Below are 27,741 nucleotides of genomic sequence, written 5' to 3'. Positions count from 1 at the left end.
GTGCTGGTGACAGTTACAGTGGGGGAAAAAAGTATTTAGTCAGCCACCAATTGTGCAAGTTCTCCCACTTAAAAAGATGAGAGAGGCCTGTAATTTTCATCATAGGTACATGTCAACTATGACAGACAAATTGAGGAAAAAATTTCCAGAAAATCACATTGTAGGATTTTTAATGAATTTATTTGCAAATTATGGTGGAAAATAAGTATTTGGTCACCTACAAACAAGCAAGATTTCTGGCTCTCACAGACCTGTAACTTCTTCTTTAAGAGGCTCCTCTGTCCTCCACTCGTTACCTGTATTAATGGCACCTGTTTGAACTTGTTATCAGTATAAAAGACACCTGTCCACAACCTCAAACAGTCACACTCCAAACTCCACTATGGCCAAGACCAAAGAGCTGTGTCAAAGGACAAACACTCGTCGTGTTTGGAGGACAAAGAATGCTGAGTTGCATCCAAAGAACACCATACCTACTGTGACGCATGGGGGTGGAAACATCATGCTTTGGGGCTGTTTTTCTGCAAAGGGACCAGGACGACTGATCCGTGTAAAGGAAAGAATGAATGGGGCCAGGTATTGTGAGATTTTGAGAGAAAACCTCCTTCCATCAGCAAGGGCATTGAAGATGAAACGTGGCTGGGTCTTTCAGCATGACAATGATCCCAAACACACCGCCCGGGCAACGAAGGAGTGGCTTCGTAAGAAGCATTTCAAGGTCCTGGAGTGGCCTAGCCAGTCTCCAGATCTCAACCCCATAGAACATCTTTGGAGGGAGTTGAAAGTCCATGTTGCCCAGCGACAGCCCCAAAACATCACTGCTCTAGAGGAGATCTGCATGGAGGAATGGGCCAAAATACCAGCAACAGTGTGTGAAAACCTTGTGAAGACTTACAGAAAACGTTTGACCTGTGTCATTGCCAACAAAGGGTATATAACAAAGTATTGAGAAACTTTTGTTATTGACCAAATACTTATTTTCCACCATAATTAACAAATAAATTCATAAAAAATCCGACAATGTGATTTTCTGAAAAAAAAAATCTCATTTTGTCTGTCATAGTTGACGTGTACCTATGATGAAAATTACAGGCCTCTCTCATCTTTTTAAGTGGGAGAACTTGCACAATTGGTGGCTGACTAAATACTTTTTTCCCCCACTGTATGTGTGAATGTGGGTGTCTGTGTTCTCATCATATGAAAAGGTGCAGAGTGAACGATGTGATCTTTTTGAATCAGGACTGAGTGTATGTGTGGAAGAATGTGGGTATGAGTAAAAGTGTCTCAATGTCAGTGAATGCAGACTGCTTGCTTTTCCCAACAAAATGTTTAAAAATGGAAATAACACCATCTCAAAATGGTACGTATGGCTTCATGATAAAAAAACATGATAAAAAGTGCCAAGTTTTGCTTTCTAATCTATGATCTTCTTGGTTAGGGAAGAGATTAGAGGGATAGATGGGGGATGTATATCATCTGTGTGTTAATTTCAGGGTTCACATGCATGTGACCTCTGCCGCCCCGTCGTCCTGCTCGAAGCCCCCCTCCTCCAGGTGGGACAGGGCGCTGGGGTACCCCCCTCCGAAGACGGGGAACCCCCCAATACCCCCCGCAGTGGGGGACAGCTCCTCAGTGGGGGGTGTTCGGGGGCCGCCCACACCACGACTCACAGAACGAGTGGTCACGTCCCTCTGCATGGACCCCGCCTGGGAGAGGACAAAGAGGTGAGGATCAGAGAGGAAGAGTCTACCATGCAGTGTTAACTTTGGAAGCTATTTTAGATGTAGTTTTATTCTTTAAATACTTTTTAGTCAGTCACATTTTAGTCATTTCATCCTTCATTAGTTTTAGTTATCAGTCGACAGACTGGACAATTTGTCACATAATAGTCAGTGCATTTTTTTCTATAAAAAAATGAATATTTAGGCTACCTCTATCTTCCATCATGTGCACGTTCAGATAGCCTTATCCAACTAGGCCTACTATCCCCTTGTATACCTTAGCTGGCAACATTGATATTGTGGCAGATTGTAACATAATTAACCATATAGGCTATAATGCCTTGGCTACAGGTTAAACAATGTACAGCTCTGATTTTCTCCACATCATAACAGTCAAGTGGGAAAACAACAGCGGTTTCCTTGAAAAGGGGAGAATTTTAGCTTTCCAAAAAGGCCAGAATTATTACTGTCCTCCTAATATTCAACAAATACCATTCGTTTTTCCCATAGGAAAAATGCAACCACAACTAGCATTTGCAGACCGCAGCGCGAGAGCGGCAACACAGATAAATGAATAACAGCGCACATGGGAAAATAGAGCTTCTGATGTGATCAAATAAAAAAAAAGCCTACATGAAAGTAAGAAAGAGAGTAAACATTATTGTTTCTAGTGGAGGTTGGTTACAAGTCAAGTGTCCTGGCTTTGCAAGTTCAAAAGATTGACGAATGTGACTCAAGTGACCGCCTGGAAGCTGTGTGGGAGAGCCAGGTAGATGAGCTCAATCAGACAGCCTGGAAGCTGTGTGGGAGAGCCAGGTAGATGAGCTCAATCAGACAGCCTGGAAGCTGTGTGGGAGAGCCAGGTAGATGAGCTCAATCAGACAGCCTGGAAGCTGTGTGGGAGAGCCAGGTAGATCAGCCCAATCAGACCGGCCAACTGAAAGATGTCAATTCTGCCAATGAGAGGATTGCATGAAATATTTTGCATTCATGCATGTATGTTTAGGATTGGACAAAACTATGGAAGCACATTCCCGCCACGAATTAAAAATAAATAAATAAATAGCCAATGCTATCTCAAAATTATTTCAGCGGTGGCACCACAAACTCAAACCTGTCCTAATGGACCCCCAGCCGGTTCATGTAATTCATCTATTCCAGAACTAGCATACCTGATTCAACTTGTCAACTAATCATCAAGCCCTTGATTAGGTGAACTTGTTCTGGCATAAAACAAAATTGTGAAACGTCTGGGGATCTCCGAGGAGAGGTTTGAGAACCACTGGACTAACCTAACCAGGTAAAACCCCGGACCCTAGTTGGAGGGTATGACATAGTAATAAATCAGCTATAAAACGTTTTTTATATGGGCTATGATGGGACCAGATCTTTTCTAATCAGGTCATATGGTTAAAAAATAAATAAATAGACAACAACTGCGATTGGACAATAGAACTAACAGGGCTGAGTTTGCTTAATGCAGGGTTGCATCGTGTAGACCTTTGCATTTGTATTTAAAAAGTTACTCACACAGTATGTCATCACTATTGTGTTGATTGATTAATTCCAGTCAATAATTCTGGAGTGATAAGGTCTAGGTAGCCTAGCCACCCGAAGTTTGAATATAAATCAAATTTGATCACATTCACATTTTCTCTTAACACAAATAAATAGGGCTATTTTAGGCTATAAATACTGTACATAGTTTAGGCTATAAATACATGACGTTACTGCTTCGATTCCCCTGGCCAGAGGGTCTCAGAGTGCATAGGCTTCTCTAGGCTACCTGCAGCTGTGATTATAAGTAGGCTACAGCTGATCAGACTGAAGCACCGATTAATTGTGCACGAGTTGACAAATCATGAGGCAGATCAGTCTAAACAACAGTACTTTGTCCCTATTTTCAACGCTTTCGTGTCAATATTTTTTATCAAGCCAAATTAAAAGTGATGGGGCATATGCCAGCTCGCCACACGTTTGCCGGCGGCGCTGCTGTGCTCATCTCTGCAACATGGATAGATGGAAATCGCTACATAATGCTACAAATGAAAATAATATCCTAAATGTATGTTCTACTATCTCGACATTTCGAGTTAGTATGTCGAAATTGAGATAGTATCAACATTTCTGAGTGGCGGAAATGGGCATCCATTCAAAACAGATGAAAAGGAGCTTCATGTCAAATTAAATGTCTCACATGGAAATTCCATCTCGTCACATTTTTGTTGACTAAAATTAAAAGTAATTTGTAATCGTTTTTTCCAGGGCGTCTCGTTATCATCATATTTCTAGACAGGAAAAATAGGTTTTTTGATTGAGTATGTTGGTCGTTTTTATTGTTGACTAAAATGTACACTGCTATCATGTCTACCATGTCTCTGCTGTGATTTTAAATGTTGTATGCAATAACACCAAATGTTGTGCAGATAGTCAGGGATGTCATCAAAATCCTGCCTGAATATCTAATTAAAGCAACTAATATAATATTGAATGCAGCACAGATGTGTGTAATTGATAGTGTAGCAATGTAATTCAATTAATTGATTAGTATGATAATGCTAAATCTCACTTTGATTTCATTTTCCACTCCCCTTTATCTTATAACAAAAACCCACAGGGGGCAGTATTGTCAAATAAATAGCAACTTTCCTGTTGTAGTATTTTGTGCTAACTGAAGCCAAGCCCTCACCTGGTTCCTCTGTGGTCCTGAAGAGGTCTTGACTGGTCTCTGTAGGAACACCACCTGCTTGGTGGCCAGATTACCATCACTGGAGAAACACACACAATATATTATAAAGGAAAATCCTCATAGAAGGCATGATGACCCGAACTACAAAATGGACGAGTTTGTTCCGAGAAGGACCATCAAGCAAAACAACAATTATGTGTGTTACCTGTCATGGCGGATGATAGGTGTGGGCAGGACACAGGTGAGCAGCCAGCCAAACTCAGCCAGTGTGTGAAGGAGTGGCCCGTAATCTGTCTTCACATCAGAACCCTATACAGCACAGCAATGATGTCACACGCTGGATAGAGGTAATTGTTGCGTGTTTTCTACACTTGTTTATTACATTTACATTTGAGCTCTTATCCAGAGCGACTTACAGTTAGTGAGTGCATACATTATAAAAAAATAAAAAATCATACTGGCCCCCCGTGGGAATCGAACCCACAACCCTGGCGTTGCAAACGCCATGCTCTACCAACTGAGCTACATCCCTGCCGGCCATTCCCTCCCCTACCCTGGACGACGCTGGGCCAATTGCGCGCAGCCCCATGGGTCTCCCGGTCGTGGCCGGCTACGACAGAGCCTGGATTCGAACCAGGATATCTAGTGGCACAGCTAGCACTGCGATGCAGTGCTAGCTGTGGTATTATGATTAGGGTTGTTGGCACACAAACACACTCCTGGAACACATTATGTTACTCACAAGTGAATGTCCTTCACCACCACTAGTTGTTTGAGCTCTGTTTTACTTGGACACACCCAAAGACGTAACTGTAATGCTAATCTCTCTCTCTCCCAACAGGATTTTCGCCAGAGAATATCTACCTACTGCAACACATTCACCTGTCCTCACTGGCTGAACCACACACACACACACACAGGTAAGACGTAACACACACACGGCTCTCTGACCTCGATGACGGTCCACTGCTCCACTACGATGGTGTCGTTGGCAGGAGGGGCAGTGCTTCTCTCCTCATAGACAAACAGACCCTCTAGAGACCTGGGCACGGGCTCACCTGAGACAACACAAACAGACAATCAGTCAGCATACTACAGTATCAACATATAATGCATATCTACCAGAAAACATACACTCATACGCTATGAGTTACACAAATGCAATCGGTGGACAGACGTTCATCAGCAGATACCTTTACAGTGCTCTACATGTGGCAGTGAATTCTAGTTAGTACAGAAAGTATGACATTGGAATGACAATGAACTAGTTACAGACATGGAGAAGTAGGCCGTGTTCATATCTGCACATGCGTGCGCACGAGAATTTGCCTGTGTGTGTGAGAGAGCGACAGAGAGAGACCCCAGTGTGCTATATTCCCAGGCCCCAGATGTCTACAAATGATGTGGATTTTCTCGGCTGCTGCCAGTCTATAGCGCAACAGGAAGCCAGGTCGGGAGGTTGGGAATAGAGTTCCAAATATAGCCACAGTGGGAGATAAGGGAGGAGGAGGAAGGTAGGAGGAGGGAAAGAGGGAAAAGGGGGGGGGGGGAAGGAGGAGGAGCAAGAGGGAGAGGAGGGGGAGAAGGAGGGAGATAGGAGGAAGAAGGGAGAGGAGGAGGAGGAGGAGGAGGAAGAGGGAGAGAGGAGGAGGAGGGAGAGAGGAGGGACTGGGAGACAGGAAGTGACTCATCCGGGGGATGTAGGGGGAGGGGAGACAAACATAACAAGAACAGATATTTGAGAAAACACAAAAATTGATAAAGTAACAGAATGAGAGAGATGGATGATTGAGGAACATGTGGATTTGCGAGAGAGAGAGATGGATGAGGACAAAGTGTTCTTAATCTCTTTCTACTTTCTGGTCCTCTGTAGCTCAGTTGATAGAGCATGGTGCTTGCATTGCCAGGATAGTTGGTTCGATTCCCTGGACCACCCATATGTTAAACGCATGACTGTAAGTCGCTTTGGATAAAAGCGTCTGCTAAATGGCATATATTATTATTTGTATATATATTTAATCCCGTATGTTGTTATCGCTTTTTAAGCCTGGTGTGGCTGTTATACAGTATGAATCTTACATCCACCTTAAGTCTCTCTATATCTTAGTATTTACATTTACATTTTAGTCATTTAGCAGACGCTCTTATCCAGAGCGACTTACAGTTAGTGCATACATATTTCATACTGGCCCCCTGTGGGAATCGAACCCACAACCCTGGCGCCATGCTCTACCAACTGAGCTACAGGATACAAATACATTAGCATGTTTAATACATTTTGTTCAAGCAATAGAGTATATGCTTTGAATACTGGTATGTTGGGCAAATATGCAGTTTTGGGCAAATTTTCATATCACTTTGCTCAATTTGTCACATACAAGGATTTTGTATGGCTGTTGAAATGTGCAGAACATTAAATCAGCTATGCCTGCCCCATATGTAAGGCCCTCTGAGTTGTTGCTTGTGCCTCTTTACTTTCTTGGCTGTGTCATGAGACCTGCGCCTACGCCAGGGATGCAAACTGGTGAGGGCCCAAAAAGGTGACACTTTTGTTTTTGTACTGAAACATTCAAAAAAAATCCCTGCTAGGGGGGATAAAAATACAAATAAATATCAGCTTTAAAATGCTAATTTCTAGTGACTTAGGCTGGATCCCTTCTTGAAATGCAGGTTTTAACTCATTAAACAACAAAGAAGTTAATGTGAACCTAACACACAGAAAAGAAATGTAAGGAAAGCAATCCAATGTTATTTGTTGCCTAGACTTTACTACAAATGACACTGAAGTCCAGAGAAAAAAACAATACATTGATATTGCAGTTATGACAGCCTTTATAATATAACGCTTGAGACCACACATATCTAAATATTGCACTTGGGAAAAAAAACATCTTAAAGTAGAAATAGAATGAAACAAACAGGCATTCTATTTTTTCTCTATTATAGTGGCTACGATTATAGTGGCCACTATAGTAGACATCGATCAAGTGCACAAGGCTATACAGTGGGGAGAACAAGTATTTGATACACTGCCGATTTTGCAGGTTTTCCTACTTACAAAGCATGTAGAGGTCTGTAATTTTTATCATAGGTACACTTCAACTGTGAGAGACGGAATCTAAAACAAAAAATCCAGAAAATCACATTGTATGATTTTAAAGTAATTAATTTGCATTTTATTGCATGACATAAGTATTTGATACATCAGAAAAGCAGAACTTTCTTGGTACATATTTGGTAAAGAAACCTTCATTTGCAATTACAGAGATCATACGTTTCCTGTAGGTCTTGACCAGGTTTGCACACACTGCAGCAGGGATTTTGGCCCACTCCTCCATACAGACCTTCTCCAGATCCTTCAGGTTTCGGGGCTGTCGCTGGGCAATACAGACTTTCAGCTCCCTCCAAAGATTTTCTATTGGGTTCAGGTCTGGAGACTGGCTAGGCCACTCCAGGACCTTGAGATGCTTCTTACGTAGCCACTCCTTAGTTGCCCTGGCTGTGTGTTTCGGGTCGTTGTCATGCTGGAAGACCCAGCCACGACCCATCTTCAATGCTCTTACTGAGGGAAGGAGGTTGTTAGATAAGATCTCGCGATACATGGCCCCATCCATCCTCCCCTCAATACGGTGCAGTCGTCCTGTCCCCTTTGCAGAAAAACATCCCCAAAGAATGATGTTTCCACCTCCATGCTTCACGGTTGGGATGGTGTTATTGGGGTTGTACTCATCCTTCTTCTTCCTCCAAACACGGAGAGTGGAGTTTAGACCAACAAGCTCTATTTTTGTCTCATCAGACCACATGACCTTCTCCCATTCCTCCTCTGGATCATCCAGATTGTCATTGGCAAACTTCAGACGGGCCTGGACATGCGCTGGCTTGAGCAGGGGGACCTTGCGTGCGCTGCAGGATTTTAATCCATGACGGCGTAGTGTGTTACTAATGGTTTTCTTTGAGACTGTGGTCCCAGCTCTCTTCAGGTCATTGACCAGGTCCTGCCGTGTAGTTCTGGGCTGATCCCTCACCTTCCTCATGATCATTGATGCCCCACGAGGTGAGATCTTGCATGGAGCCCCAGACCGAGGATGATTGATCGTCATCTTGAACTTCTTCCATTTTCTAATAATTGTGCCAACAGTTGTTGCCTTCTCACCAAGCTGCTTGCCTATTGTCCTGTAGCCCATCCCAGCCTTGTGCAGGTCTACAATTTTATCCCTGATGTCCTTACACAGCTCTCTGGTCTTGGCCATTGTGGAGAGGTTGGAGTCTGTTTGATTGAGTGTGTGGACAGGTGTATTTTATACAGGTAACGAGTTCAAACAGGTGCAGTTAATACAGGTAATGAGTGGAGAAGAGGAGGGCTTCTTAAAGAAAAACTAACAGGTCTGTGAGAGCCTGAATTCTTACTGGTTGGTAGGTGATCAAATACTTATGTCATGCAATAAAATGCAAATGAATTACTTAAAAATCATACAAATGTGATTTTCTGGATTTTTGTTTTAGATTCCGTCTCTCACAGTTGAAGTGTACCTATGATAAAAATTACAGACCTCTACATGCTTTGTAAGTAGGAAAACCTGCAAAATCGGCACTGTATCAAATACTTGTTCTCCCCACTGTATGTGTGCAAAAATAATGTTCACTGAGTAAAAACAACAAATAATCCCCCCTCACTCACACACAACTGTATGTCAAGTTCAACACAACAAAAGCAATAGCTTTGGGCTACACTGCACGTTATTACATTGTACACTTTCTGCCTGTGGACATCTGTTCTACAATGTGCCAGCAGCAGAGCATGAGACCCTTTGTTGGCAAATTGATCTCTTTCAGGCAGAGAGTACACATGGCATACCCCTTTTTATCCACCATATTGATAAAGTGAGAAAGAGGTGTGTGGTGTTCCTTTCACCTCTATAGTGGCATTCAGCTTAAGCCAGGCCCAGCTCCAGCTACACTTCATCCCTGAATCCACTTGTTTAACAAGCAACGCCTCATTTTCACCTATTCTCTCATTCTGTAAATTAACCACATACTGTAGAGGGAAAACATTAGTTCATAGATAGTAGTTAGTTAGTTAACTAGCTAACGGAGAATTCGATCCAGCTAGCAAGATACTTAACAATGCTAACAATTCTTGTTCCACCACACTTGCTCCCTCACCTCAAACTTTCCAAATGCCAGTTGTTTTTCGGTTACAGCTCATGAAGTACGCTTCATCACCTTCTCACTAACAAGGCAAACATAAAATACATTTTCTTAACAAAACCCTCAGTGGAGTAGAAAGCTCTGGGGTGAAACCAGAAGTATTCCTTGTAAAAGGTAGGATGAGAGCGGGGAGTAGCAGTTTAGTTGTTCTGCTACAAAGAGTTATTTGGAAGGCTTCTTGGTGAGTTCATAGTACCTGAGGTGTTCCAGGTACCAGGTGAAATACGGTTCAACAATGAAGGATGCCGTTTCTGCTACAATTAGAACTTTCACAATTTTGCCAAAGTCAAGGAGTCCACTTGTCTTACCAATAGACACAAACATGCCCTCAGTGTACTTTGTGCCATGTATAGAAACACTGGAAGCAAGAGATACAGATTCCACGTCTTTATATTTTAACTTAATAGCTTGTTTAATTGTCTTATCCAAAATGTCTGGAGAAACGAGAGACACATTCACAACTTCCAAAGGGGGCTTAAAAAGGCTGGGCATGTCCAAGAAGTAAGCCAGCATGAGTTGGTGTCTTGTGGCTAATGTGAGCAAAATGTTTTTCATAATTGTTCGCATCACGGACAACCTTTTTGAAAAAACTATGCTTAGCTTCAAAACGGATAGTCCAACAGTCAACCAAAGGTCCAAAGCAACGGATGAGGTAAGGATAATGTTCCAAAAAATGATGTTTTTGTCTTAAACGAAAATCAGGAAACACATCCTGCAGCAACTGCCTATGGACTGAGATTTTATATTCCAAATAGCACAGCGACTCAGTTGTGTACACAGACGAGGACAAAAGTTCTACAATATATTTCAACTCAAGAAGTACTCTCCACGTGTTGTTATTATCTGGGACTAGTTCACCAATCATCAAGGGCAACAGCCTTAAAAGAGTCCAATTCTCATGTCCGTTTCCACCAACTGTTCCATTAACTCAAAAAGTCTGAGTTACTCTTTGGGGTCGGTTAGTCTTATCTGAGAATGAGTATGGGAAGTGTTGAATTGTACTATTTAACTTGTCTAATGTGAAGTATTTATTAGAAATCAACTTGCCCAGACACAAACTAAGTTGGACAGGCACAATTCCCTCTAAAAGGTCGTGAAGAAAGTCAGGTGGGAACCCTGTAGTTGAGTGAAAGTAGCTCAACCTGTTTAAAACACAGTCCCTTTTTACACCATCTACACACAGTATAGTTTTATTTTCTTTAAGCTCCAAAACATTGGCTTCGTGGGACAATTTTGTCCTAAGCGGGACTGACCCACTTCTTAATTCAGTTGTCTGAATATCCTTACGGCTGACCAAACAAAATCTACAAAATTTGTCGACATTAAAGGATTCCTGAAAACCAGCAAGTGAATGGGCCCCCAAGTTATCAGCAGAGACAAAGAGTACGGTACCCCTAACGCTGGATAAACACTCCGTGATTTTCAAGTATTTGACAATACCTTTGGGTGTGTCCCAGTACACAAACGAGTCCACCAATGACCAGCCTTTGCGGTAGTAGGCTGCGGTCAGCTCCAGCCAATCGGCCTCCAGCGCGCTGACCACCTGACCCTTCCTGGACACGCGCATGGACAGCGCCCCCTGGTGGTACTGACATGACAGAGCGTCCAGCGGAGCACAGCCTGGTGCCCATGAGTGAAAGAACACCAGCAACCTCAGGTCTGCGAGAGAGAGATGGAGGGGGGAAGGGGGGAGGGAGAGGGGGAGTGAAAGGGAAAGGGGGGAGGGAGGGAGGGGGAAGAGGGAGGGAGGGAGAGGGAAGAGGGCGGGAGGTAGGGGAAGAGGGAGGGAGGTAGGGAGAGAGGGAGGGAGGGGGAAGAGGGGGGAGGGAGGGAGGGGGCAGAGGGGGGAAGGAGGGAGGGGGAAGGAGAGTGAGAGGGGTAGGAGATGGGGAAGAGGGAGGGAAGGGGAAGGAAGGGGAAGAGGGAGGGAGAGGGGGAAGAGGGAGGGAGAGGGGGAAGAGGGAGGGAGGGGGGAGGGAGGGAGGGAGGGAGGGAGGGAGGGAGGGAGGGAGGGAGGGAGGGAGGGAGGGAGGGAGAGAGGGAGGGAGGGAGGGAGAGAGGGAGGTAGGGGGAAGAGGACGGGAGGGAGGGAAGGGGAAGGAAGGGGAAGAGGGAGGGAGAGGGGGAAGAGGGAGGGAGAGGGGGAAGAGGGAGGGAGGGGGGAGGGAGGGAGTGTGGGAGGGAGGGGGAAGGAGAGAGAGAGAGAGGGAGAGGGAGGGATGGAGAGGGGGAGGGGAAAGTGGGAGGGAGGAAGGGGGAAGGAGAGAGGGAGAGAGAGGGGGGAGGGAGGGAAGGAAAAGAGGGAGGGGAAAGAGGGAGGAAGGAGAGAGGGAGAGAGGGGGAAGAGGGAGGGGGAGGGAGAGAGGGGGAAGAGGGAGGGAGAAGAGATGGAGGGAGGGAGGGAGAAGAGATGGAGGGAGGGAGGGAGAAGGGAGGGAGGGAGGAGGGAGAAGAGAGGGAGGGAGAGAGAGAGAGAGAGAGGGAGGGAGGGAGGGAGGGAGAGGGAGGGAGGGAGGGAGGGAGGGGGAGGGAGGGAGAGGGAGGGAGGGAGGGGGAGGGGGAGAGAGGGAGGGAGAGGGGGAGGGGAGAGGGGGGAGGGGGAGGGGAGAGGGGGGGGAGGGAGGGGAGAGGGGGGGGAGGGAGGGAGAGGGGGGGGAGGGGGAGGAGAGGGGGAGGAGAGAGGGAGGGAGGGGAAAGAGGGATGGAGGAAGGGGGTAGGAGAGAGGGAGGGAGGGGGTAGGAGAGAGGGAGGGAGGGGGTAGGAGAGAGGGAGGGAGGGGGAAGGAGAGAGGGAGGGAGGGGGAAGGAGAGAGGGAGGGAGGGGGAAGGAGAGAGGGAGGGAGGGGGAAGAGGGAGGGAGAGGGAAGGAGGGGGAAGAGGGAAGGAGGGGGAAGAGGGAGAGAGGAGGAGAGAGAGAGAGAGGGAGGGGGAGAGAGGGAGGGAGGGGAAAGAGGGATGGAGGAAGGGGGAAGGAGGGAGGAAGGGGGAAGGAGGGAGGAAGGGGGAAGGAGGGAGGGAGGGGGAAGGAGAGAGGGAGGGAGGGAGGGGGAAGGAGAGAGGGAAGGAGGGGGAAGAGGGAGAGAGGGAAGGAGGGGGAAGAGGGAGGGAAGGAGGGGGGGAAGAGGGAGGGAGGGAGAGGGGGAGGAGGGAGGGAGAGGGGAAGAGGTGGTAGAGAGTCAGATGAATCTGCCAGTTCAAGCCATCACGGAGGAGAACAAGAACAAAGGCACAGAGACAACAGACATTGGCAGTCTATGAGGTTATGTGAACTCAACTCGCTCTACTTAGGACAAGGACGTGTCAGTCTGTATGGTTGTCTCTGTGGTGAGGAGTTGTGCCCAGCTTGGTGGATGAGGGTTACCTGACTGATGTGCAGAGGCCTCTCCTACCCCAGGGCCATCAGTCAGTGTCATCCACACAACACAGAGTTCAACTGAACTACACTGACAGACTGGGGGAGAGGGGGATGAGTAGAGTGTTAAAGGGAGAAACATATCCAGGACTCCACAGTGTGGCTGGGATGTGTTCAGCATTTTGAGGTTGTGTGACGTTAAGAGGAGATAGCAGATATAGCCCACATGTCAACATTGTTAAGGTGAGGAGACAGATGAGAAGAAGAGAGGAGAGAAGAGAAGTAGTCTCGCGTTGCCATCCTTCCAAGTCGTGAGAAAATGGAAGCCTGGGAGCTGAGGCAAGAAAAGAAAAGAAAAGAACAGAAGAGAAGGCAGGAGAAGAGAAGAGAAGGCAGGAGAAGAGAAGAGGAGGCAGGAGAAGAGAAGAGAAGGCAGGAGAAGAGAAGAGAAGGCAGGAGAAGAGAAGAGAAGGCAGGAGAAGAGAAGAGAAGGCAGGAGAAGAGAAGACAGGAGAACAGAAGAGAAGGCAGGAGAAGAGAAGAGAAGGCAGGAGAAGAGAAGAGAAGGCAGGAGAAGAGAAGACGAGACACGGGACGAAAAGAGACAAGAAAACTAGTATCTCACCAGGGCTGTAGGTAGGGCTGTGATCCTCCAGTTCTCCTTCTCCAGGAGGGGTACCTGGAGGGGTGCGTGGAGGGGATCGATAGCCTCTCCTGGGGCTAGGCACCCTGCTGTTACTGCCCCCTCCTCCAGCCTGCTGGAGCACTGAGCCCACAAACCTCACTCCCCCCCGGGCACTACTGTTCACCCTGTCGATGAGTGCTCTAACAGTGTCCCCCGTCAGGGACTCCCCTGGGATAGGCCACTCCTCAACCCTCAGCACAGGAACACTGTGACACATGGACACCACCTGCTTACTAGGAGACAGAGAGAGGAGAGGAGAGAACAGAAGAAAACAGAAGGAGAGAACAGAACAGAGACACAGACGTTCACAGTCATTATACTGCCGGTTCAAACTGGTAATCACTGATGATCACAAACTGCATACAGGTCATTCATTCATAATTTATGTGTTTTGACTGTCAGCTACTCTGAGACTGTAAAGCCATGTCTAATCTGTATGCATTAGCTTGGTAAATGGTCTCATGCTACTGAGCCCTGTCCAGCCGGAGAGTTCATACTTGATTTGTTTTTGTCAGTGTTTGCAGACAGAACTCATAAATCATTCATTGGCCATGCATGAGATGGCTACTACTTTCTAAACATAAAGGATAAAAAACCATACTAAATAGGTAGTGTATAATATATACTGTAGTATATGTATATTCAAATAAAAGACCCTTACATTTTAATAATATTAATAATATTTAATATTACAGGTTTGACAATAACACAGGAGGCACCATGTGTGAGATTCTGCGACCCTATTGGCCCTGAGAGAGCTGTTGTTGTCAGGGTACATTTCTACCCAATGGCAACCCCTGCAGCTGAGAGCCCCACAAAACATACTCTCCAGGAGTCTCCCCCTAACCCCTCCCCCTTAACTAGCAGTCTGACCTTCCACTGAAGTTGCATTAAATATGCAGCTACATCATCTATCATTAATCTATTTACCAGGTTGGATGGGTTAAGGCTGGGTGGCTTGTTCCAATGCTGAGCTCAGATTAAGGGATGGTGGGGGGGTTATGGGTTGTTGTGACGGCCCCTGGCCTAGGCACAGATCTAAGTTAAGTTTTGTGTTTTACCTCCCTAATGGTTCAAACTGATTCTAGATCGGGGCAATTCTACCGGGAGCGGCTGCCTGTGTGTATGTGTACGTGCCTCCAGGCATGCATGCTAGTGTGTCTGGTACCTGGGTCGTGGGCGGGCCAGGATGGCTCGGTAGAGCAGGCTGAAGGGCAGGGAACGCGTGCGTCCAACAGAGAGAATGATGGGATGCAGGGTGGTGAGGATGTAGCCCTGGGTGTAGTAGGGCTGGAGGGCCTGGGACAGCTCACACAGAGTGGACACATACTGCACCGTGGGGCGACTACCTGGAGGGGGGAGGAGAGGAGAGGAGAGGAGAGGAGAGGGGAGGAGAGGAGAGGAGAGGAGAGGAGAGGAGAGGAGAGGAGAGGAGAGGGGAGGAGAGGAGAGGAGAGGAGAGGAGAGGAGAGGAGAGGAGAGGAGAGGAGAGGAGAGGAGAGGAGAAAGGAAGACAAGTGGCAAGGAGAGGAGGGGAGATGAGGGGAGGATGAGTAAAAAGAACAGAGGGAAAGGAGAGGAGTAAATAAGGAAGACGAAAGAGAGAAGGAGAAAGAGGAACAGAGTGAGTCAATAAAATCCCTAGCAACAGAAACTCCTGCATAAAGAATAGAGGAAGGAGGAGTAGAGGCTAGCAGCATGACATCTTTCTTCCTCCGTCTGTAGTCTAACCCCAGAGGAGAAGTCTCAGTCCTGAACTGACAACCAATCAGATCTCCTCTGCCTGTCTGTAGTATAATCTCTTTAGCAGGCCCTTTCTGTTCCCTAGTTATTCCCAGAGGAGATAAGAGGGCAAATGCTGAGGTATTCACACAGAGAGAAAGTGGAGTGCAGAAGACCAGTCTGGAGACTCTGGACTGTCCCATAAGCAGACAGTTGAATGTAGCAGACAGACACTCTTATGCAGAGCGACTTAGTCATTAAATAATGCTGCCAGTCTCACACTTCAACAGCACATCACTTCACAAACTCTTCTCATGGTGTACAGCTAACGGTTCCAAAATAAGACACATTTCCAGGTCCTCCTCTTGCTATACTGATCAGACAGATGTCTGTTCCTCCAGTGGTTTCCCTTCCACCACCACTAACCCTGACAACCCTAACCCAGGGCAGGCCCTGATGAGAGGGACACCACCATAGAACCACCACCACCAGTAACCCTGACAACCCTAACCCAGGACAGGCCCTGATGAGAGCGACACCACCATAGAACCACCACCACCAGTAACCCTGACAACCCTAACCCATTGGTTACATAGATATTCTAGGGGTGTTACAATAAATTAGGACTGAAGTCATGTGTTGCTGGGGTTGTTTTTTTTGTTTCGGTTGGTTTGCAATGTTGTGGGGTTGTTGCAGGGCGGCAGGTAGTCTAGCGGGTTAGAGCGTTGGGCTGGTAACCGAAAGGTTACCGGTTTGAATACCCGGGCCAACAAGGTGAAATATCTGTCGATGTGCCTTTGAGCAAGGCACGTAACCCTAATTTACTATAGCTGACCCTGTAAAACAACACATTTCACTGCACCTATCCGGTGTATATGAAAATAAAACATATGTTGGTGCTGCTGGATTGTTGTCTGTGTTGAGGGGGCATTGTGTTAAGGTTTGTTGATAACGTGACTAGTCAGTGTCTGGTGGAGTTGTTTTCTATAGTTTTCTCATGGCTGTCTGGAGACCTATAGCACCACCATCACCATACATCCTGTGTTCACAAAGAGGGGCTGTTCACAGGGGCTGGCTCGGTGCCACAGACAAACACAAACACACACACGAAAGTAAACACAATCACAGTCAAGCATGCATGCAAGCGCACAAAAACACAAACACCAAATCAGAAAGGCCATTTTCAGACATAAAAACACGCTCCACACATTCCAACTGACGGAAAAGCTCATCATATATTTACACACATTCACACACAAAATACACTCCCACTCATATCCCATACACACACAAACACCTCTGAGACTGAGATAATAACAGCTTCTTACTGAAATTCCATCCATGTGAATTTGGCAGGTCCTGGCTGAATTTGGCTACGGTTTAAAACATCCTGGCAAGTCCAGGTCATAGTGAAATCTCTAGACAGATGGGTGGCCAGGGAAGCAGTGGAAGAGAAGCTTTTGAGCTGGTGGTGTCTCTGCCATCTCGCCGTGTGTGTGTGTGTGTGTGTGTGTGTGTGTGTGTGTGTGTGTGTGTCGGGTCCCACCTGAGCTCTAGAGCAAGGAGAGCAACACTTCAACCAAAAGCTCCCTAGAGGAGCTCAACGGCGGGCTATTAATCCAGTCTCCAGTGTCACACACACACACGTCTCTCTGGCCTGGGCTCTTTTGTCCCTCTCAGTCTCCCTTCTTTCAGCCGCCTCACACCCCCTCCCATCACCACGGCTCACCCTTGTCAACCCACACACTGAGCCCTCTGTTCTCCACTGTGTGTGAGAAAAAGAGAGGAGAGAAGAGAAGAGGGGGAGCACAGGAGGGGGGGAAGAGAGAGGGGCCGACTGTGGAAAGAAGGATGGAAATGGGGAGATATGAGAGGGGGAAGGAGATGTAGTGAGATACCAAGAGTGGCGCAAAAAAGGGGGGTTTACAAGAAAGATTTTATGAGCCAGAAAGCTTGTGTGTGTGTGAAAAGGAAAGCTTGTGTAAAAGTGAGAAAGAGGGAAAGAAAGCTGGCAAAAGAAGAAAGGAGAGTGAGAAGAGAAAGAATGAGGGTAGAAGGAGACTAAAAGAAAATGAGAGAAAGTGATGCTGGATCCCAAATATAGGCATTTCCATCAAAAAGGACCCATGGGTACCAATATGTGAAGTTCATAGGAGTATATCAAATTAAAGCTACAAGTCTATATTTTGGGGAATTTAAGGCATAGATATATTTTTAAACCATTTTCCATCTAAAAATGTGGCATAAGTTAAGGCATTGATTTCTGAATAAACCGATGGAAAAGGGGTCTTAGAAAACATCTACCAGAAAAAGTCTTAAAAGGTATCAGAAATACATCAAAACACAATAATGTTGACGTGAAGGACACCTACTGGAATTACCAAAAAATCTGCAAAATAATTACTGCAACTGAATTGGCTACAATTAGTAAAGCAGACTGAAGCAAGTTTTCCTCTAGGATTTTGCCTGTGTTTAGCTCCATCACGTTTCTTTTCATCCTAAAAAACGTCCCAGTCTTTGCCAATGTCAAGCATACCCATACCATGATGCAGTCACCACCATGCTTGAAAATAAGGAGGCAGTTACTCAGTGATGTGTTGTGTTGGATTTGCCCCAAACACAAGGCTTTGCATTTAGGCAAAAAAGTGTATTCCTTTGCCGTGTTTTTTTGCAGTATTGCTTTAGTGCCTTGCTGCATACATATATGCATGTTTTTGAATATTTTTTATACTTCTTTCACTCTGTCATTTAGGTCATTATTGTGGAGTCAATACAATGTTGTTGATCCATCCTCATTCTCCCATCACAGCCATTGAACTCTGTAGCTATTTTAAAACTTCTCATGAGCTTAGTTGAACTGTCACACCCCATCAGAACCCCAAATAGAAGCTTGTTTTACTCCAATGTTTATTTACATTTACTTTGTTTACAAACACTGTATTGCCTCAAAACATGCTTAAAACTATAATTTTGATATCACGGAGGGCCAGAGATTATTAGAGAAACCTGTGATAATCTGAAATACCCAAAAGGGCCACTAGATGTCTTGTGATAGATTACATAACATCTTTGAAAGATGCCAAAATTCTGGTAGTTTACTGGTAAACTTAGAACGTTTCCAGTAATACACCATCCCATTGCAACTCTGTTAGCAGATCATTACATTACATTAGCTAAACATTACAATCAGGGCCCCGCGAGTTCACTGGAAACTCAATTTAGCCGAGCAGAGCAGAATTGATTCTTCACAATGTGTTAAACCATATCACTACAGCAGCCAGGTTTGGATTGTACCACTGCCCTTGTAGTCTCCTCCAAATGTAATATAAATTCTCTGTAATCTGAGATAATCCAGCATTTTCTAGAGTCTGGTTCCAGTCAGATTAACACAGAGAGAGAAGAGAAGAGATTATAGTGGACTGTGGTTGCGTTTAATTTGTTCTGGAATAACACCCGCATATGGTCCAGGTCAGGCGGAATTTAATTTGCCACAGACAGACAAATACCAAGAACCTAGCCTTGTTCCAGGTCTGTTTCTGCCGTCTTGCCATCTCCTATGGTCATTGGCATAAGAATGACTATATGAGTTGGCAAGACAGCACAACTAGATCTGGGACCAGGCTACTAAGAACAGGAGGCTGATGAGAATCCAGGCCTAGCAGTCAATCGAGGTAAACAACCTTGGAAAGAGAAGAGTCATAATATTTTAGGATAGCGGGGTGGGTGGATACACTTATCCCTCATCCCTAAATCCTTTCATCTTTCAATCTATCCTCCTATCCAACTAATATCCTCTAGGGCTGGGACGACACCAGTATCTCGATGCTCGTTAGTATCGTGTCAAGGAAACAAAACACGAAGCGATATTAACTTCTTTAGGAAAACAGCCCTAATGTTGGAAACAAACATAATTATGTTGTCACCCAGAGTCACATTTATTTATTTTCCAAGCTATAGCACACAATATTTTACATACAGCAGGTTTTTAAAGGACCAAAGAGTTAGATCTGCTTCGTGTTTTCATTTTTGCCTTGGAAAAAATATTGCGATACTGGTATCGTCCCAGCCCTAATATCCTCCCATCCAGCTTGAATTATTAATCTCTCTAGCCACCTCTGTCCAACCACAAATCCCATCTCTCAACCTGTCACCCCGCTGCCCGTGAATTTATCCATCCAGCCATCCATCCATCAATCCAGCCCTTTAACATCCCTCCATCACCTCCCTCCATCCCCCACTCAGCCCAGTAGAGCCCATATGGATCAACAGTGTGAGGCCCACTCTGCCCCCCTCTTCACGGGCTGCCGTCCAGCCTCTTTCCTGGGTCCAGCTGAGCTCTCCAGCCCTCCCTTCCTCCCTCGATCCACACTGACTGTACTGCGAGCTAAACTAATCAGCATGTGAGGCTTTAGCCATTAGCCACTTTGATGTGATGGCCCTGGCCTCTGCTTCCGCCACAGGCAGGAGTAATGGTGCTTTAAAAGGAGGCCAAGCTACTGGGCTGGGGGTGGGGGTGTGCATGTGAGCGAAGGTGCAGCCAGAGAAGGGCTTGGGAGAGAGGTTGTGTGTGTGTCCCAGAAATGTTTATTCGTTTCAAGGAGAACTGAGGGAGAGAAGAGGGAACATGTAGTGGGTTCTAACTAGTCTCCAATCATCAGGCAGGTCCAATGTTGATGCTAACACTAATGTTAATACTGAAGCTAAATCCCAATAGTTTGGCCTAAATCAGAGAACAACAATGAAACGGATCCAAGATGGATGATTAAGGACGTTAGTTCTAATCTTTATTAATCTGTCTGTTTTGTTCTGCCTCACACTGAAACATCTGGCTCAGAGGCTCTGTAGGAGAAAACATGGTAGACAGCAGTCAGCCTAGCCACCTATCCAGTGGAGTGCCCTGGTACTGGGGGTCATGGGAGTCACAGCAAGCACCAAATGCCAATCAAATGTGGCTAAGCTCTTCTCATAAAGAATTAAGACAAGTAATGCTTTGATACTGTGTGGCACAGACAGGCACCCAATGCAGCAGTACCTAGAGGCATTAAAAGGAGTAGGTACTGTCTGGCTGCACCTTTTAACCCTTAAGCATCATGTCAATTATAAGCTTAATATTGTTTTCATTTCCAGCCTCTTCTTGGAGTGTGCCTGCTACTCAACCGTCAGTGTTTGGGTCTCTATACAGGCCTATACAGCAGCTGACTGTGCAGTCAGAGGTATTCTGGAGATGTGCCATTTGCTTTGCCTCTGAGGCATCTGCAGGCCAGGCACTCCTCACTCAGGAATGGAGCTCAGTCACGTTTAGGATTATGTATGCTCCAAAACAGACCCTCAGGCTGTCTATATATCTACAGTATATACAGTATTTAGGGTTGAACTTGACAACATGTACCACAGTCTTAATATGTACACAGTAGTACATATCATTTGATATTTACAATAAGCAGTACATTATTTCAATAATGTCTATGAGGCCATGTTTTTTTGTTTTTTTTCTTAACCAGGATTTCTGTTGGTATGGAAGTCACAACAACCAGCCTATACAGACAGGGACTCCTAAATCCAGTTGAACAGGATTTGGCTAGTGTGGAGGAAACCAATGACTTTCTGCTTATCTCCCAAAGAAACTAAGGTCACTAAACTGTTAAGGCAGTTTACGCATGAACGCACACACTTATTGAGAATATACGAAAATTGATTTAGGCTATGTCCAGATAACGGCTGTGCTGTAGAATAAGAGTGACTGTATCAACTGTATTAACTAGTGGGCTTTAATCCAAACCCCTGAGCAGGGTGCCATGCCACTTTCTACTGTGCCCATTATTCTGCCAGCCCAAACCCTATAACCCATGTAGACATATCTAATCACATCATCATATCTAAAGCTCATACAGTGGCTTGCGAAAGTATTCACCCCCCTTGGCATTTTTCCTATTTTGTTGCCTTACAACCTGGAATTAAAATGGATTTTTGCCCATTCTTCAAGGCAAAACTTCTCCAGCTCCTTCTAGTTGGATGGGTTCCGCTGGTGTACGCAGTCTTTAAGTTATACCACAGATTCTCAATTGGATTGAGCTCTGGGCTTTGACTAGGCCATTCCAAGACATCTAAATGTGTCCCCTTAAACCACTCAAGTGTTGCTTTAGCAGTATGCTTAGGGTCATTGTCCTGCTGGAAGGTGAACCTCCGTCCCAGTGTCAAATCTCTGGAAGACTGAAACAGGTTTCCCTCAAGAATTTCCCTGTATTTATGGAAGGTGTTCTCGGGGTGATGAGAGGTGTTGGGTTTGCGCCAGACATAGCGTTTTCCTTGATGGCCAAAAAGCTCAATTTTAGTCTCATTTGACCAGAGTACCTTCTTCCATATGTTTGGGGAGTCTCCCACATGCCTTTTGGCGAACACCAAATGTGTTTGCTTATTTTTTTCTTTAAGCAATGGCTTTTTTCTGGCTACTCTTCCGTAAACCCCAGCTCTGTGGAGTGTACGGCTTAAAGTGGCCCTATGGACATATACTCCAATCTCCGCTGTAGAGCTTTGCAGCTCCTTCAGGGTTATCTTTGGTCTCTTTGTTGCCTCTCTGATTAATGCCCTCCTTGCCTGGGCCGTGAGTTTTGGTGGGCGGCCCTCTCTTGGCAGGTTTTTGTGGTGCCATATTTTTTCAGTTTTTTAATAATGGATTTAATGGTGCTCCGTGGGATGTTCAGTTTCTGATATTTTTTTATAACCCAACCCTGACCTGTACTTCTCCACAACTTTGTCCCTGACCTGTTTGGAGAGCTCCTTGGTCTGCATGGTGCCATTTGCTTGGTGGTGCCCCTTGCTTAGTGGTGTTGCAGACTCTGGGGCTTTTCAGAACAGGTGTATATATACTGAGATCATGTGACAGATCATGTGACACTCAGATTGCACACAGGTGGACTTTATCCAAGATGGCATAGCATGCTGGACTGTTTCTTTATACAGTACCCATCCTGTTGATCTGTTTAGCCTCAGCTCAAACTTTCGTCGCCATTACCAGCTGTTGTCTTAGCTCTCTCGAATAACACCTGTGACTGCTTTATGCCTATCTCCCATGTCAATATGCCTTGCCTATTGCTGTTTCGGTTAGTTCTAGCTGTACTTTTTCAATGTAGAGCCCCCAGTCCTGCTCAACCTGTCTCAGATAGATCCTTTGTCCCACCCCCCACACACGCGGAGACTGGCTCAATTGGTGCCTCCAGTGATGCTATCTCTTTCATCTTTACCCAACGCTTAGGTTTACCTCCACTGTACTCATATCCTTCCATATCCTTGTCTGTACATAATGCCCTGAATCTATTCTACAATGCCCGGAAATCGGCCCCTTTTTTTCTCTGTACCCAACGCACTAGAAGACCAGTTCTTAAAGCCTTTAGCCGTATCCTTATTCTACTCCTCCTCTGTTCCTCTGGTGATGTAGAGGATAAACCAGGCCCTGTAGCCCCCAGTATCACTCCTGCTCCCCAGGCGCTATCATTTGTTGACTTCTGTAATCGCAAAAGCCTTGGTTTCTTGCATGTTAACATCAGAAGCCTCCTCCCTAAGTTTGAGTTATTCACTGCGTTAGCACACTCAGCCAACCCTGATGTTCTAGCAGTGTCTGAATCCTGGCTTAGGAAGGCCACCAAAGATTCTGAAATGTCCATTCCCAACTACAACATTTTCCGTCTAGATAGAACTGCCAAAGGGGGCGGAGTTGCAATCTACTGTAGAGATAGCCTGCAGAGCTCTATCATACTATCCAGGTCTGTGCCCAAACAGTTTGAGCTTCTACTTCTAAAAAGCCACCTTTCCAGAAATAAGTCTCTCACTGTTGCCGCTTGCTACAGACCCCCCTCAGCCCCCAGCTATGCCCTGAACACCATATGTGAATTGATTGCCCCCCCATCTATCCTCAGAGTTCGTATTGCTTGGTGACCTAAACTGGGATATGCTTGACACCCCGGCCGTCCTACAATCTAAACTAGATGCCCTCAATCTCACATAAATTATCAAGGAACCTACCACGTACAACCCCTAATCCGTTAACATGGGCACCCTCATAGATATCATCCTGACTAATTTACCCTCTAAATACACCTCCGCTGTCTTCAAACCAGGATCTCAGCGATCACTGCCTCATTGTCTGCGTCCGTAATGGGTCTGCGGTCAAACAACCACCTCTCATCACTGTCAAACGCTCCCTAAAACACTTCAGCAAGCAGGCCTTTCTAATTGACCTGGCCCGGGTATCCTGGATGGATATTGACCTCATTCCGTCAGTAGAGGATGCCTGGTTGTTCTTTAAAAGTGCTTTCCTCTCCATCTTAAATAAGCATGCCCCATTCAAAAAATTCAGAACTAAGAACAGATATAGCCCCTGGTTAACCCCAGACTTGACTGCCCTTGACCAGCACAAAAACATCCTGTGGCGTACGGCATTAGCATCGAACAGCCCCCGCGATATGCAACTTTTCAGGGAAGTCAGGAACCAATATACACAATCAGTTAGGAAAGCAAAGGCTAACTTTTTCAAACAGAAATGTGCATCCTGTAGCACTAACTCCAAAAGGTTTTGGGACACTGTAAAGTCCATGGAGAATAAGAGCACCTCCTCCCAGCTGCCCACTGCACTGAGGCTAGGAAACACTGTCACTACTGATAAATCTACGATAATCGAAAATTTCAACAAGCATTTTGCTACGGCTGGCCATGCTTTCCACCTGGCTACCCCTACCCCGGCCACCAGCTCTGCACCCTCCGCTGCAACTTGCCCATGCCCCCCCGTTCTGAAAGAGCTGCAAAATCTGGACCCCTACAAATCAGCTGGGCTAGACAATCTGGACCCTTTCTTTCTAAAATTAGCCACCGAAATTGTCGCAACCCCTATCACCAGCCTGTTCAATCTCTCTTTCGTATCGTCTGAGATCCCCAGAGATTGGAAAGCTGCTGCGGTCATCCCCCTCTTCAAAGGGGGTGACACTCTAGATCCAAACTGTTACAGACCTATATCCATCCTGCCCTGCCTTTCGAAAGTATTTGAAAGCCAAGTTAACAAACAGATCACAGACCATTTAGAATCCCACCGTACCTTCTCCGCTATGCAATCTGGTTTCCGAGCTGGTCATGGGTGTACCTCAGCCACGCTCAAGGTCCTAAACGATATAATAACCGCGATCGATAAAAGACAGTACTGTGCAGCCATCTTCATTGACCTGGCCAAGGCTTTTGACTCTGTCAATCACCGCATTCTTATTGGCAGACTAAATAGCCTTGGTTTCTCAAATGACTGCCTCACCTGGTTCACCAACTACTTCTCAGATAGAGTTTAATGTTTCAAATCGGAGGGCCTGTTGTCTGGACCTCTGGCAGTCTCTATGGGGGTGCCACAGGGTTAAATTCTCGGGCCGACTCTATTCTCTGTGTATATCAATGATGTCGCTCTTGCTGCTGGTGACTCTCAGATCCACCTCTATGCAGACAACACCATTTTGTATACATCTGGCCCTTCATTGGACACTGTGTTAACAAACCTCCAAACGAGCTTCAATGCCATACAACACTCCTTCCATGGCCTCCAACTGCTCTTAAACGCTAGTAAAACTAAATGCATGCTCTTCAATCGAGCGCTGCTTGCACCCGCCTGCCCGACTAGAATCACTACTCTCGGCGGCTCTGACGTAGAATATGTGGACAACTACAAATACCTAGGTGTCTGGTTAGACTGTAAACTCTCCTTCCAGACTCACATTAAGCATCTCCAATCCAAAGTTAAATCTAGAATCGGCTTCATATTTCGCAACAAAGCCTCCTTCACTCATGCTGCTAAACATGCCCTCGTAAAACGGACTATCCTACCGATCCTTGACTTCGGCGATGTCATTTACAAAATAGCTTTCAACACTCTACTCAGCAAATTGGATGTAGTCTATCACAGTGCCATCCGTTTTGTCACCAAAGCCCCATATACCACCCACCATTGTGACCTGTATGCTCTCGTTGGGTGGCCCTCACTACATATTCGTCGCCAAACCCACTGGCTCCAGGTCATCTATAAATCCCTTCTAGGCAAATCCCTGCCTTATCTTAGCTCATTGGTCACCATAGCAACACCCACACGTAGTATGCGTTTGAGCAGGTATATCTCACTGGTCATCCCCAAAGCCAACACCTCCTTTGGTCGCCATTCCTTCCAGTTCTCTGCTGCAAATGACTGGAACGAACTGCAAAAATCTCTGAAGCTGGAGACACTTATCACCCTCACTATCTTTAAGCATCAGTTCTCAGAGCAGCTTACCGATCACTGCACCTGTACACAGCCCATCTGTAATTAGCCCACCCAACTACCTCATCCCCATATTGTTATTTACATTGTTATTTATTTTGATCATTTGCACCCCAGTATCTCTATTTGCACATCATCTTCTGCACATCTATCACTCCAGTGTTAATACTAAATTATAATTGTAATTCTTTTGCACTATGGCCTATTTATTGCCTTACCTCCATAACTTACTACATTTGCATACACTGTATATAGATTTTCTATTGTGTTATTGACTGTACGTTTTGTTTATTCCATATGTAACTCTGTGTTGTTGTTGTTTTTTTCCACACTGCTTTGCTTTATCTTGGCCAGGTCGCAGTTGTAAATGAGAACTTGTTCTCAACTGGCTTACCTGGTTAAATAAAGGTTAAATAAAAAAATAAAAAATAAACATTTAACTAATTATGTGACTTCTGAAGGTAATTGGTTGCACCAGGGGCTTCATAGCAAAGGGGGTGAATACATATGCACGCACCACCTTTCTGTTATTCATCTTTTAGAATTTTTTGAAACAAGTTATTTTTTTCATTTCACTTCACCAATATTGACTATTTTGTGTATGTCCATTACATGAAATCCAAATAAAAATCAATTTAAATTACAGGTTGTAATGCAACAAAATAGGAAAAACGCCAAGGGGGGATGAATACTTTTGCAAGGCACTGTAGGCCTAACCATAAGGACAGAGGCTCCACAGTGAGAGTGATAGTGGTGACTCACACCAGGGAGCCTCTGTCTACAGAGTCAAATACATTGCAATTATTTTTTAGGGAATGGGGTTGAACATGGTTATATGGGTTCAACACCATTATTTGGGTTCTACCAGCTACTTACTAAACTAACAACACTCCATCCAAAGTGACACAAACCACTGTTTACATGGTTGTCTTCCATCTAAACAAATTGTAGCATTATTTCCCTTCCAAATAGGTCATTGGTACAACATCAGCCAGCCCCAAGCTTCTCATGTTGTAGAGATGACCCTAAAACACTGCATTCTGACAAAGGATGCTGTGGCACTTTCAGATGATTATAAATCATATTCTAATGTGGTGGCAGGTGTCTGTGAGATTAGGACAGAAGGTAAGATATTTTTCATTCCACATGGATGCACTCACGCACACACACGGGAAGAGAGGGGGTAAAGAAAAAAGAAAAACCTTCCCGACCTATTTCTCTGGATGATAAAATGACAGCACTGTTGCTAGGAGAGAGGACGGTAGCCACTGCATTGGATACACACGTGTAGTGTTCCAATTAAGATCAGCCAAAAGAAAGACCATTGTAGCCTATTTGAAAAGCAAATCTGCAATTTGTAAGCCACTGTTCAAAAACCAAAAGCCATACATAGTCAAAATAGTGACAAGCTTTAAAAGCACCTAACCCAGGTTATTTCAGAGGAAAATAGTAATTAATGTTTTTCTTTCATTCATTCAGTTAGTATAGCCTAGTCAAGGTAATTTGTATATGTAGGAAGGGGTAAAGTGACTATGCATAGATAATAAACAGCGAGTAGCAGCAGTGTAAATAGTCCGGGTGGCCATTTGATTAATTGTTAAGCAGTCTTATGGCTTGGGGGTAACGTAGTAGCTGTTAATATAGTTAGCATAGCCTAGTGAATGTCTAAAGAAACATTTTTTAGAATAGATCCTAAGTATTATGCTTCATCTATAAAGGTGAGACCCAAATGCATACCTTCCAAACTGAAGTCCAGTAGCACATACTCGTAAACGGTGTCGGTTTTGATCTCTACTTGTGGTCTCTTCAGAGTGGAGTAGATCTTCCCGGGGCTGCTGTCCTCCGGGTCTTCCAGTTTCCTCAATCCGCAGCCCATATTGCCGTGGTGGGATATCCAGCTCAAACTGCCCGGGCACGGTGACGGGAAGAGCCCGCTCCGCTATACAGAGTTTTGCTCTTGCTATGAAGTTAACGGGATTGCTCCATCCCCGGAGACGCTATTAATCAGTTGGAGTGCCGCCGGATAATCACTGTTATGAAAAAAAAAATTGAGCTATTGTACAGTGAGAAGATAATTTGTCTGTA

At 45.4% G+C, this 27,741-nt stretch overlaps 1 protein-coding gene across 1 annotated transcript; it reads right to left on the bottom strand.

Moving 5' to 3' along the window:
* Positions 1–1,496: 1,496 nt before the first annotated feature.
* On the bottom strand, positions 1,497–27,532 carry LOC311144098 (raftlin-2-like; the record flags this gene model as incomplete). The annotated part of the gene is made up of 8 exons (XM_084180068.1): positions 1,497–1,706; positions 4,411–4,489; positions 4,616–4,719; positions 5,362–5,468; positions 11,059–11,277; positions 13,596–13,888; positions 14,824–15,004; positions 27,394–27,532. The coding sequence occupies 8 exons, from the start codon at positions 27,530–27,532 to the stop codon at positions 1,497–1,499; spliced, it is 1,332 nt and encodes a 443-aa protein (XP_084036194.1).
* Positions 27,533–27,741: the final 209 nt, after the last annotated feature.

The sequence above is a fragment of the Coregonus lavaretus genome, assembly GCF_964263955.1.
Source record: "Coregonus lavaretus genome assembly, chromosome: 16".
Lineage (NCBI taxonomy): Eukaryota > Metazoa > Chordata > Actinopteri > Salmoniformes > Salmonidae > Coregonus > Coregonus lavaretus.
The sequence above is the reverse complement of the archived record's forward strand: the minus strand, read 5'-3'. Positions and strand labels throughout refer to the sequence as shown.